The sequence below is a fragment of the Carettochelys insculpta genome, chromosome 4, assembly GCF_033958435.1.
Source record: "Carettochelys insculpta isolate YL-2023 chromosome 4, ASM3395843v1, whole genome shotgun sequence".
Taxonomy (NCBI): Eukaryota; Metazoa; Chordata; order Testudines; family Carettochelyidae; genus Carettochelys; species Carettochelys insculpta.
In genome coordinates, this window is record NC_134140.1 from 96,938,642 (window position 1) to 96,952,750 (window position 14,109).

A 14,109-nucleotide genomic window follows, 5' to 3' on the forward strand; every position below is an offset into this window, starting at 1 on the left:
TGTACACAGTGCAGCACTTGTTCTGGGGCCATGAAATAAGCTCAGATTGGTAGAACTGCATTGTTCTTCAGGTGTGGGATGCTGAGCAGTGGTTACAAAATTTCCACATGGGTAAGGCTACTTTCATGGAACTTTGTGAATTTCTTTCCCCTGCCCTGAAGTGCTGCAATACCAAAATGACACCTGCTCTGACAGTTCAGAAGCATGTGGTAGTAGCTCTGTGAAGCTTCCATCACCAGACCACTTACTAGGCAGTGGACAAATCTACAGTGGAGGCTGCTGTGATCCAGGTAGCCAAGGCAATCAGTACCCTTCTGCTACAAAGGACAGTGACTCTGGGAACTGTGCAGGACATAGTAGATGGTTTAGCCCCAGTGGGATTCTATACCTGTGCTAGGGTGATAGATGGAGTGCACATACCTATTTTGGTACCAGCCTACCTTCCCACAGAGTACATAATTACATAAACCACAGCGGTACTTCTCCATGGTGTTGTAGGCATTATTGGATCACAAGGGTCATTTCACTGGCATCATTGTGGGATGGTTGGGAAAGGTACATGATGTGTGCATCTTTAGGAGCTCTGGTCTATTAAGAAATCTGCATAATGGAACTTTCTTCCTGGACCAGAAAATTATCATAGGAGACATGGAGATGCCAACAGTGTTTCTGGGTGATCCAACTTACCCTTTGCTCCCTGGGCTCAGGAACCTGTACACAGGCAGCCTGGACTGCAGTAAGGAGCAGTTCAGCTACAGGCTGAACAAATGCAGAATGATAGTACAATATGCATCTGGCCATTTAAAAGCCAGGTTCACGAGTCTCCTGATTTGGTTAGACCTCAGCATAAGAACATAAGAAAGGCCATACCGGGTCAGACCAAAGGTCCATCTAGCCCAGTATCCTGTCTGCTGACAGTAGCCAATGCCTGGTGCCCCAGAGGAGGTGAACCGAAGACAATGATCAAGCGATTTGTCTCCTGCCATCCATCTCCCGCCTTCGACAAAAGGCTAGGCACCATACCTTACCCCTTGCTAATGGCCATCTATGGACGTGACCTCCAAATATTTATTGAGCTCTTTTTTAAACTGTTAGACTGTGTCTACACTAGCCCCAAACTTCAAAATGGCCACGCAAATGGCCATTTCAAAGTTTACTAGTGAAGCACTGAAATGCATATTCAGCGCCTCATTAGCATGCGGGTGGCCGCGGCACTTCGAAATTGACGCGCCTCGCCGCAGCGCGTCTCGTCCTGACGGGGCTCCTTTTCGAAAGGACCCCACCTACTTTGAAGTTCCCTTATTCCCATCAGCTCATGGGAATAAGGGGACTTCGAAGTAGGCGGGGTCCTTTCGAAAAGGAGCCCTGTCGGGACGAACCACAAGGCGCATCAATTTTGAAGTGCCGCAGCTGGCCGCATGCTAATGAAGTGCTAAATATGCATTTCAGCACTTCATTAGTAAACTTCGAAATGGCCATTTGCGTGGCCATTTCAAAGTTTGGGGCTAGTGTAGACATAGCCTTAGAGTCGTGGCCTTCACAGCGTCCTCTGGTAAGGAGTTTCACAGGTTGACTGTGCCCTGTGTGAAGAAAAACTTTCTTTTATTAGTTTTGAACCTGCTACCCATTAATTTCATTTGGTGTCCTCTAGTTCTTATATTATGGGAACAAGTAAATAACTTTTCTGTATTCACTTTCTTCACACCACTCACGATTTTACATACCTCTGTCATATCGACCCTCAGTCTCCTCTTTTCTAGACTGAAAAGTCCCAGTCTCTCTAGCCTCTCCTCATATGGGACTCGTTCCAAACCCTTAATCATTTTAGTTGCCCTTTTCTGAACCTTTTCTAACGCCAATATATCTTTTTTGAGGGGAGGAGACCACATCTGCATGCAGTACTCAAGATGTGGGCTTACCATAGTTTTATATAGGGGAAGTAAAATATTCTTCGTCTTATTTTCTACCCCTTTTTTAATTATTCCTAACGTCCTATTTGGTTTACTGACTGCCGCTGCACACTGCGTGGATGTTTTCAGAGAAGTATCCACTATAATTTCAAGATCTCTTCCCTGATCTATTGCAGCTAAATTTGCCCCCATCATATTATATGTATAATTAGGGTTATTTTTCCCAATGTGCATTACCTTACACTTACCCACATTAAATTTCATTTGCCATTTTGCTGCCCAATCACTCAGTTTGCTGAGATGTTTTTGAAGTTCTTCACAGTCTGCTTTGGTTTTGACTATCCTGAGCAGTTTGGTGTCATCTGCAAACTTTGCCACCTCACTGTTTACCCTGAGGTGGGGTAACATTCCCCTCATGTAGCGGAGGGGTAGCCGTGTTAGCCTGGCTTAAACAAAGACTGCAAATGGCTGGCTAAATACAGAAGCAGCTTCCCCTCCCTTGGTGTTCACACCTCCAGATCAACTGCTGGTAGTAAGCCTCACCCTTGCTGACTGAGCTAACCTTGTTATCCCCACTCTTGCTCTGGCTTATTTGTACCTGGCCCTGCAGATTTCCAAGACCAGCATCTGATGAAGTGAGTCTGTGCTCACGAAAGCTCATGCTCAAAACTTTTCTGTTAGTCTATAAGGTGCCACAGGACCCTTCATTGCTATTCCCCTCATGCGGGCAGTCTGCCATGTGCTTCATAATTTGTGTGAAAGTAAAGGGGAAAATTTCATGCCAGGCTGGAGGGCCAAGGCAGGTCATCTGTCCAGTAATTAGGAGCAGCCAGATACCAGGGCAATAAGGAGAACAGAGGGAGGAGCACTTTTAATCAGAGAGGCTTTGAAAAACTGCTTTACGAATGACCAGACACCAACATGACAGTCTGTTGCTCTTGAGGAAGTCCCCTTGTATGATGTGTACTTGCCTGTAACCCACCCGTCCCTCCATGCAACACCACCAGTAAAGACACTAGGTTTGTGAGCTTAATTGTTTTTATTGAAGGGACACTAAAGGAGTTCATGGCAGGGGCTTCAGGGGTGGGTAAGCAACGGCAGTTTTACCATCACAGGTGCAGGAATGTCATCCTTCTGCTTTCAGAAGTGTCCCTGGGAGTGGAATGCATGACTGTCTTTGACCCCTGTCCCCACACACGCACACACCTGCAGCGTTCTGGGGAACATGACGAGGAAGGCATGTGGTTCCTCATGAGCTGCAGTGGGGTTCTGGGCTGCTGCATCAGGCACCTCAGGAGCTCTGTTTGCTGCCTCATCGGCTGCACTTTGTCCTCCTGGGTCTCCAATTCACACCATCTGAATTCTTTCCTCACCTCATGATCCACTCTCCTTTCTGCCTGATCAGCCCAACTGTGCTCTGCCATGGTTCTCTTCCATGCATTCAGCTTTCCCCTGTTTGTGCAGGTGGCTTCCGTGTGCTCTATTAGCATATCGTCCTCTGTGTGCATTTCCTCCTGCATCTGTTGGTGGGGAGTGAGGATGGTGCAGTAAGTTGTCAAAGAGCCTGCTGTTAAGCACACTGCAACAAAACATAACTGAAGGCCAGACATTAAGATCACACCCACGGATCACACCCAGTTGCCTTAACCCACTTATAACGTGATTAAAAAGGAGAACTCAGAGGTACTCTGCCCGTTATCAGGGTCCATCTGCAAAACATCTTGCAAGGAGGGGATGAGATCTAACGTTACAAAAAGATGCTGGCTCTTGGCAAGATCAGCTGCTCCATTTGCCTGCTGTCCATTGCCACCGTCATTTTCCTCTTCCTCATTCTCCATGTCCTCCTCCTGTTGCTGGAGGCTTCCCGAGGAATCTTTTTGGAGGGATCCACAGAGTTTTTGGGGACAGCTATAGTCATTCCTTAGAATCCCATGCAGCTACTCATAGAAGGGGCACGTTTGTGGTGATGATTCAGAACATCCATTTGCGTCACTTGTTTTATGATTTGCCTGCCTGAGCTCCTTTATTTTCATGCAGCACTGCTGGGTGTCCCTGATGAATCCTTATGTTCTGTGCCCTAAAAGATCTTGGTGTACATGTCTGCATTTCTTTTTTTCTGCTTTATAATTTTCCCAGCACAACGATGAGGTCTTGGATCAACTGCACACTCCATATTGGAGCTTGTCTGCAACCCTGGGAACACATGGCTAAGATGGTCGACTGTAGGGGCCCTTAAAGTCAATGAAGTGACCCCTGTAATGTGGACTGACGCTTTAGAAATTCAGCCTATTCTCCTAGTGTAGCCCAAGACTAAATCATGCAGGAGAAATAGTTTTTTAAACTTTTGCATACTTTTTTTTCTGGATCCTTTTTTTTTTCTGTATCGTTTATTATAATCAGTGCTTTTTAAAAAAAACAAAAAAAAAAAACAAAAACCCGTACTCCACCAGCTTACCCACCTTCCCAATCTCAGCCACTTCTTCAGCTGGGGATGCCAAGGTGTGAGTACTGGCGCACCAAAAAAAAAAAAAAAAAAACTACCACTGGTTATAATAATCTTGGGTACTGCTTGTAACAGTAGCTACAGTGAAATTAAATGACATTTGAGTTGACAGTGTCCCTATAGCTACATCTACACGTAAGCTATTTCGATGAATAGTGTCTACACGTCCTCCAGGGCTGGTGCCGTCAAGGTTCAATGTTGATGTTGGGCAGCACTACATCGAACTAGGTGCTGCAGGGGAGCGTCTACGCGCCAAAGCGGTCCACATCGAAATAAGGGTGCCAGGAACAGCTGCAGACAGGGTCACAGGGCGGACTAGCACTTCCGGGGCAACAGCTAGCCGCTCCCTTAAAGGGCCCCTCCCAGACACACTCAGCCTGCACAGCACGCAGTCTGCAGAGCCACAGGCATGCACATCTCGTTGAAGCAGTATGGACCCCCAGCAGCAGCAGCAGCAGCAGCAGCAGCAGCCAGAGGTCCACACACCTGCCCCTGCAGGAGCAGTGCTTGCCCTGCTCAATGCTATGCAGGAGGCAGCTGACCACCTTTTATTCGCGGAAGAGGAGCTGCCCCCAGGGGATGAGAAAGCAGCCCCAGACCTTGCTGCCCTCCGACCCACCCCCCGCCGCACACACCGCCGGCTGTGGAGCTACCCCATGAGCACGGACTGGTGGGAGCGGCTGGTGCTTGGCGAGTGGGACAATGACCGCTGGCTCCAGAATTTCCGCATGAGCCGGCAGATGTTCCTGGAGCTCTGCCAGTGGCTCACCCCTGCCTTACGGCACCAGGACACCTCCATGTGACGTGCACTCACGGTCGAGAAATGGGTCGGCATCGCTGTCTGGAAGCTGGCCACTCCAGACAGCTACCAATCCGTAGGGCAGCAGTTTGGCGTGGGCAAGGCCACTGTTGGGGCTGTCCTCATGGAGGTAAGAGGACCCGGGGGCGGGGGGAGCCCTGGGATGGGGGAGCCCTGGGGTGGAGGACCAGACCCCCGCTGCACACCCCTCACTGGTGCTCTCTCATGTCCTTCCCCTGGAGGTCGTCTGCGCAATCAACGCCCTGCTCCTCCACAGGCTCGTGCGGCTTGGGGACCTGGATGCTGCCATCGCGGGGTTTGCCAGCCTGGGCTTCCCAAATTGCTTTTGGGGCTCTGGATGGGACCCATATCCCCATCCGTGCCCCAGAGCACAGCGGAGGACGCTTTCTCAACAGGACGGGCTACTGTTCGGTGGTCCTCCAGGCCTTGGTGGACAGCCGGGGCCGCTTCCTGGACATTTATGTTGGCTGGCCTGGCAGCACCCACAACGCCCGGGTATTCAGAAATTTGGTCCTGTGCTGCCTGCTGGAAGATGTGGCGTACCCCCTCCGGCCCTGGCTCATGCACCCTTACACGGCCTATGTCACAGCCAGCCAGGAGCAGTTCAACACGCACTTGAACCATGTGCGCCGGGTGGTCGAGCGCACTTTTGGCCGCCTCAAAGGGCGCTGGAGGTGTCTCCTCACCCACCTGGATGCAGGCCCCACCAACATCCCCCAGGTTATGGGTGTGTGCAGCACACTCCACAACCTGGTGGAGAGCAAGGGAGAAGCATTCTTCCAGGGCTGGGCTGTGGAGGCTGGCAGGGCCGACGTGTAGCCACCCGCTGCCCACAGTCACCAGCTGGACCCCGAGGGGATCCGGGTCCGGGAGGCCCTGCGGGCCCATTTCGACCAGGCCGCAGGGTGAACGCTGGCAGGCCACCCACTGCACCCCACCATACTCCACAACACTCCTTGCCCCCACGCCCACACCACAGAGCACCCAAGAGCACACAGCCCCCCACTTTTCTTGCAAATAAATGGACCTGTTTTTGAAAGCAAACAGTGAAATGTCTTATTAATACAATATATATATATATATATAGAACAAAAGGGGGGAACTATTTACATGGGGGGGCAGGTGCCATAACAGAACAGGGGTCCAACACAAACTATATAGAAATAATGGGGGATATGTACAGGGGGTGGGGGGGCCACGTCCTCGGTCCCGCACCCCTACTGTCCGGCGCCCGGGGTTGGAGGGCGCAACCCTCGCCTCGGCCGGAGCCCTGGCTGAGGCTGGGTGGGGGCCGGGTGAACCAGCAGATATGGCCGGTGGGTGTCTGCAGGCCCCGGGTCCCCCTCAGCGGCAGGTCCCAGGGTGGCGGACGGTGGTGGGACAGCGGTCGGAGCGGCAGGCGGCACGGCATGGGGGGTCAGGTATTCTGCTATGCGCTCGAATGTGCTCATGAAGGCCCCCCATGCCTCCTAGCACCAGACTAGCGCTCGCTCTTGGATCTCCAGCCGCTGCTCCTCCACCCGCAGGTGCCGCTCTGACACCTCCAGCTGACGCCGGAGTCCATGGCCGTCCTGTGGTGGTGGCTCTGCTGTCGGCCCTGTCTTGGGTCTGGTCGGTGCTCCGCCAAGGGGCTGGCCTGCTGGGATGGCCCCGGTGGGTTCTCCGGGATCACGGACATCTCGCCGACGCTCTCCGGGCCCTCTGATGGTGCAGCTGCGGAACACGGGGGAAGAAGAGTGGAGACAGCCATTAGTGTGGGCCCCGACCTGTGGCCCTTGTTCCCCCCACCTCTGCTGTTGGTTCCCCGTCCCCAGGAGATGCTGCTGCTGCTGATGGGTGTCCCACCCCGCCCCAGGGGACCCGAGGCCCCAGATCAGCTGGCCGCATCCTGGGCCCAGGTGGAACCCTGCCGCAGCTCCTTCACCTTACTCCTGAAGTGGTCAGGAGTGCGGGCAGGGTGACCCTGGGCAGCCAGGCCCTGTCCTCAGCCAGCTGAGCAAACGTATCTGTGTTCCGCCTCTTGCTCCCCATTACCTGGAGCACCTCCTCCTCGCCCCAGAGCCCCAGCAGGTCCCGGATCTCGGCCTCCATCCAGGAGGGGCCCTGTTGTCTCTTCCCGGGCTGGCTGGCTGCCATCGCTGTGGGGGTGGTGGGTTGGGGCTGCAGAGAGACATGCAGGCTGGCTGCGTGGCTGTGCTGCCACCTGCACGTGCTCTCAGCTTCCTGCACAGGAGCACAGGGGGCGGGGAGCTTTAAGGGACTGCTGCGTGCAGTGACCATAGAGCTCAGGGGCTGGAGAGAGTGTCTCTCAACCCCTCAGCTGATGGCCGCCATGGCGGATCCTGCTCTTTCAATGTTGCGGGACGCGGATCGCCTACATGTGCCCTACTTCGACGTTCAACGTTGAAGTAGGGCGCTATTCCCATCTCCTGTTGGGGATAATGACTTTGACGTCTCGCTGCCTTACGTCAATTTCAACTTCGAAATAGCGCCCGCCACGTGTAGACGTGGCGGGTGCTATTTCAAAGTTGGCGCGGCTACTTCGAAGTAGCCGGCTCATGTAGATGCGGCTTTTGTGTCTTAATTCTTCAAGAGAAAAGCAGGGCTACTTGCAAGTTTCAAAGTAACACTGGATTCCTATCCTTTTGTAAGTGAGCAGTAACTGAAATCTATTTTTGTGAGGTGTTTATCATAGTATTACATGAAGGTTTTTTGTTTGCATAGGCAGACGGTTGCTATTAATGACAATGGGAATTATGCTAATATAGTAATAGCTACCATTTAGCTCGTCTCATTATCAGAATTCTTTTCAGACTGAATATAGTCTTCAAAAAACTTGAGGTTAATTTGAAAGCATTTGCAGCAATATTCAGGTATTAGGATTCTTTGATTTAAAAAAAAGTCTGTTCAGTCAGAACAAGTTTTTTTGTGTTAGTACCATTAGTATCTGCAGAATCTCAGCTGTCATTTAAAACAAAAAAAGAAAAACATTTCTAGCTCTTATGGTCATGTTTGCCTATCACTCCTGATTAATCTCTAACAGAGGGCAGTAGCAGGGGATGGGAGGGGTCATCCTTAAATGCTTCAATGGAGGTTGCCTACTGCTAACTTATTTGGGGTTAGAGGCAGCAGCTTTTGGAGGCCCAACGTACAGCCAGCTTTAATTTTGGGACTTCAGAATCAAAGAATGAGGGTTTCCTTAACCAAGAAATTGAATGGGTCTGATTCAGGGCACCTGTGCATTTGAGTAAGCTTAGTCCTTCAGCAAAGAGACTTTGAATAAATTTTCCAATGTCTTAATTGATTTGACAGACAACTCTGAAGATAATTTACACTGATACACCTTGCGGTACTCGGCTCGATGTCGGTTGGTGTCAAGCAATTGATCACACCCTGTTGAGCCTGATGATCTAACCAGCTTTCTGTCCATGTTTCTGTCTGTTTATCCAATCCATAGTTCTTTAACTTGCTGTCAAGAATACTGTGAGAGACTATATCAAAAGCTTTGCTAAAGTCTAGGTACAGGTTGAACCTGTCTGGTCTGGCACCCTCTGGACTTGAACAGTCCTGGACCAGGGAAGGGCAATGCCCCCCTGCTGGCTTCCAGCCTCTCTTCCCCTCCCAGCTGTCACCTGTTGCCTTCTGACCCCTGAAGGTTCCCCAGCCATGGATCAGCTGCCATTTCCTGGCCCTCACCATGGTTTCCCTGCGCCACAGCTTCTCACCACCCCTAGCCATGAGCTGCTCCATGGCCTGGTCTGTCAACTTTCCAGCCCCAGCTACTGTTCCTGGGGTGAGGCTCTTGCTGCTTCTGGACTCCCCGGCTCGTGCTCCCCGCAGCCCACCCCACACCCCTGCTCCCCTTGCTGCCAGCCCAGCTGTGGCTGCCCTGCCCTGGACTCTGGCCACTGGTCTAGATGGCCCCTCCTGCTCCCAGCCTTGGGACTCCCTCTTCCAAGATGATCTGTGGGCTTGCCAGAAAAGTGAATTCTGGATTTCGGAGTTTCAGTCTGTGTATCACATCCACCACCTTCCCGATATCCACAGAGTCAGGTACTTCATCATGGAAGGCAATCAGGTTGGTCAGGCATGATTTGCCTTTGGCAAATCCATATTGACTATTCCTGATCACTTTTCTCTTCCAAGTGCTTCAAAATGGATTCCTTCAGGATTTCCTATGTGATTTTTCTGGGGACTGCAGTGAGGCTGGCAGGTTGGTAGTTCCCTGGATTCTCTTGCATCCCTTTTTTAAAGATGGGCATCTATATTTGCTTTTTTTCCAGTCATCCAGAATTTCCCCTGATTGCTGGGAGCTTTCAAAGGTAATGGCCAATGGCTCTGCTATCACGTCAGCCAACTCCCTCAGCACCCTCAGATAGATTAAATCTGGCCCTATGGATTTGTGTATATCCAGCTTTTCTAAATAGTTCTGAACCTTTGCTTTTCCCTCTGAGGGCTGTGCACCTCCTACCCAAACGGTGCTGCCTGGTGCAGCAGTCTGGGAGCTGACCTTGTCTGTGACAAGATAGTTGGAATAAACTATTGATTAATGGTTTATTTTAGTGTAAATAAAGTTACTAGTGGTCTCAATCATAGTCACTCTCATCTATGGCGTATGGGGAAGAGAAGATTAGAAACTGTTCATTTCAATGGCAAATGCAAAGTTTTACCCATAGCTCTGCAGAGCTCTACTTTTTCCTCCACTGGATCACAATTTTACATTTTTAGAGCATATGCTATCATTTAAGGACCCATGCTTCTCACTTTCACCCAAAGCAATTCTGATCTCTTGACTAAGTGTACAATTACTACAAAAGTAGTGCTTACAGAGGATATGAAAGCTTTTAAGTTTATTTATGCCTAAGACATGGGGGGGAAATGTGAAAATATCATTTGCAAAACCTAGAAAAGCATCTGAAACCCTGCATTTTTAATTTAGTTTTTGTTTTTCCCCTTAGACTTCAGCTAATTTAGAATTGAGTATGTTTACAAATGTGTACTTTCAAGTTGGAAGAAGTTAGATAAGAGGACACAAGATGTGCTAATATTCATGATGGAGATTAACACTGAGACTTGAATTAGACCTTTAATACATTATTTTACATTAGTCTCAGTGACAGGCATCAATGACATTTATAAAAGCTGGTGTATATGCACAACAGAAATGCTCGCAAAGATATAGATTTTATTTTTAATAGCTGACCTTCTGGATGAAATAACCTTAGGGCTCCACCACATGGAGCTTTATTCCCAAGAGAGGGATTTAAGATTCAGTCCCCAGAAGCACGTTGTTCAGTAAGGCTACATCTACACAGCATTTTATTTCAAAATAATGGCTATTATTTTGAAATAACTTTGCAAGCATCTACACTATGCACTATCTATACTATTTTGAAATAAGTTCGAAATAGTAGGCATGTTATTTTGAATTTGTAAACCCCATTGCAGGAGGAATAACACCTACCCTGAAATAGGTGTTTTGAAATAGACGCTATTAAAACATAGAATAGCACTATTTCCATATAAGCCAAAATGATGTCCAATGGCACTATTTCAGAATAGGCTCTATGTATTTGGATGTGCTATTTAGAAATGCATTCTTGTGTGTAGCTGTGGGGTTTTTTTGGGGGAGGGGTGAGGAGGAAGAGGAGAAGTTTAGTTATTTTGGAATAGTTATTCCGGAATGGATTATTTCAAAATAACGCTATTGTGTAGCTGTGGCCTAACTGACCTGTGTGAACTTGTTGCTCACTAAGAATTCCATGGGAGACATCCGTGTGGTTCCATTTCTAACAGTACTATGTTTACATATGTTAGGGAACTTTTCATTCACACCATCAAGGCTCACATGAGTGAGTTAGTGCTAAAAATATAATAGACTAGAAGTTTATACCACCTTGGTATGGACTCATAAGGATGGAGGAAAATGCTTAGTATTTGGTAAGTTTCTTCTGGAGAGGAAAACAAGGATACTGTATGACTGTTACCTCTTTGAGAACGTTATACAATTTGTAATTTCATGCATTTAAATTAGTGTTCATATTTATGATACACTCAAAGATAATTAAAAATTAATCTAAAATTCCAATTACCTTTAGGAAGTATGCTGAAAATGTATCTTGTTTAAAACATTCAGTTTTAATCAGCTTTACAGCTGCTGAAATTATGCTATTCCAAACGGCAGTGGTTTTTATTTTTTTTGTAACTTGTTAGAAGAGCACAGTTTTACTGCATTACTTATTTGTATCACAGGCTGCATGAAGAATTGAAAGAAACTGTTGAGAAGCAACTGGAGGCTCTTCCTTCTGTCAGTGCCTTGGGGAGTGATGTGTTTGCAGATGAAGAAATAGTAAGAAACCTTCAAAATCAGTTACAACTAGCCAATCAAGTGAGTGATTTAAAACACAGCTTCTACTTTCTTTGGCTGGTTTCTTTGGAAAACATGTTCATCAGCTAGTGAGGAATCCCTTTTTGTAACCATCTTTCTTATTAGGAATATGAAAGAGTACTATCTTTATTTAGTTATTTATAACCTACAAACACAGCTGCATTTGATTACCAGTTCTGAAAGAGTTTGTCTTTGGATTTTTGGACTCAAAGTTTTTATTTTGTACTAGTATGTAATTACTTATAGGCCGTGTGTACACTAGCCAAAAACTTCGAAATGGCCATGCAAATGGCCATTTCGAAGTTTACTGATGAAGCACTGAAATACATATTCAGCGCCTCATTAGCATGCAGGCGGCCACGGCACTTCAAAATTGACGTGGCTCACCACCGCGTAGCTCGTCCAGACAGGGCTCCTTTTTGAAAGGACCCCGCCTACTTTGAAGTCCCTTTATTCCTACGAGCAGATGGGAATAAGGGTACTTCGAAGTAGGTGGGGTCCTTTCAAAAAGGAGCCCTGTCTGGACAAACCGCGTGGCGGCGAGCCGCGTCAATTTCGAAGTGCCGCGGCTGCCCGCATGCTAATGAGGCGCTGAATATGTATTTCAGCGCTTTATTAGTAAACTTCGAAATGACGATTTGCATGGCTATTTCGAAGTTTTTGGCTAGTGTAGACACAGCCATACCGACTTCTGAATTCCCAAAGAGGGGAAATGGTGATGAAGTATGATTGTGAAAGTTTTGTTCATCCAGTGGTGAATATTTCAAGAAGTATTCTCAATAATTTTGCCAAACACTGGTCAAAAAGATCATAAATGTGAAATGAGAAACAATTTGACTCTTTTGGAAGGTAGAAAATTGCAGAATCTAAGGCTAGAAAAGGTTAGGTTCTCTAACATCTGCACTATAAAAGGATCAAGTCCTGCCTATTGAATACAAAGGAACAAATTTTCTTGTTGCACAGGTGCAACTCTTACAATTTCTCTGAGTGCTAATCCACATAATTTAAGCTTACTTAGCTGTTTGAACACCAGCCTATTTGATTCAAACCTTTGAAGATGTTCAATCAAACAGTCTCAGAACTCTTGATAGAAGCCACATGTTTTTCAATTAAACTCTGAAAGATGGTATGATTTAAAAATAGCAGACCCTATTGTGTTCAGGTCTTTAAAATGACAGTCATAGAATAAGAGAACACTAGACTGGAAGGTACCTCAAAAGGTCATCGAGTCCAGTTCCCTGCCCTCATGGCAGGAGCAACCACCGTCCAGGCCATTCCTGACAGATGTCTAACCTGCTCTTAAATATCTCCAGTGATAGAGATTCTACAGTTTCACTGGGCAATTTACTCTAGTGTTTAACTACCCTGACAGCTAGGACATTTTTCCTAATGTCCAATCTAAACTCCCCTTGCTGCAGTTTAAGCCCATTGCTCCTTGTCCTATCCTCAGATGCCAGGGAGAATAATTTTTCTCTCTCCACCTTGTAACCCTCTTTTAGGTACTTAAAAACTGCTATCATGTCCCCTCAAAGTCTTCTCTTTTCTAAACTACACAAGCCCAGTTCTTTCCATCTTCCCTCATAGCTCATGTTCTCTAGACCTTTAATCATTCTTGTAGCTCTTCTCTGGGCCTTCTCCAGCTTCTCCACATCTTTTTGGAAATGTGGTGCCCAGAACTGGACACAGTACTCCAATTGAGGCCTAATGAACACTGAGTAGAGCGGAAAAATGACTTCCCATGTCTTGCTCTCAGTACTCCTGTTAATGCATCCTAGAATCATATTTGTTTTTTTTTATTTTTTTCCCCAGCAACATCACACTGTTGACTCATATTTAGCTTGTAGTCCACTATGACCCCCTAAATCCCTTTCCACAGTACTCTGTCCTAGACAGTCACTTCCCATTTTGTATATATGAAGCTGATTGTTTCTTCCTAAGTGGAGTACTTTGCATTTGCCCTTATTAAACTTCATCCTGTTTACCTCTGACCATTTTGCCAGTTTGTCCAGATCATTTTGAATTCTGATGCTATCCTCCAAAACAGTTGCAACCCTTCCCAGCCTGGTATCATCTGTAAACTTAATATGCGTACCCTCTGTGTCGATATCTAAATTGTTGATGAAGATGTAGAATAGAACTGGTCCCAAAACAGACCCCTGTGGAATCCCACTTGTTATGCCCTTCCAACATGGCTGTGAACCATTAATAACTACTCTGAGAACAATTATCCAGTCAGTTATGTACCCATCTTGTAGTAGGCCATCTAAGTTGTATTTGCCTAGTTTATTGATAAGAAGATCATGTGAGATCGTATCACATGTCTTAAAGTCTAGGTATACCACGTCCACCACTTCTCCCTTATCCGCAAGACTTGTTGCCCTGTCAAAAAAATCTATCAGATTGGTCTGTCATGATTTGTTCTTCACAAATCCATGCTGGCTGTTACCTGTTACCTTATTTTCTTCCAGATGTTTGCAGATTAATTATA

The 14,109-nt window shown here is 47.3% G+C and overlaps 1 protein-coding gene across 2 annotated transcripts in view; it reads left to right on the forward strand.

Moving 5' to 3' along the window:
• Positions 1–14,109, forward strand: part of SCLT1 (sodium channel and clathrin linker 1) — a 112,749-nt gene that overhangs the window by 13,168 nt on the left and 85,472 nt on the right. For both annotated transcript variants that reach the window (XM_074993312.1, XM_074993310.1), the window contains exon 7: positions 11,486–11,621. In XM_074993312.1, the coding sequence (XP_074849413.1) occupies positions 11,486–11,621 (136 nt within the window). The remainder of the gene's footprint in view (positions 1–11,485; positions 11,622–14,109) is intronic.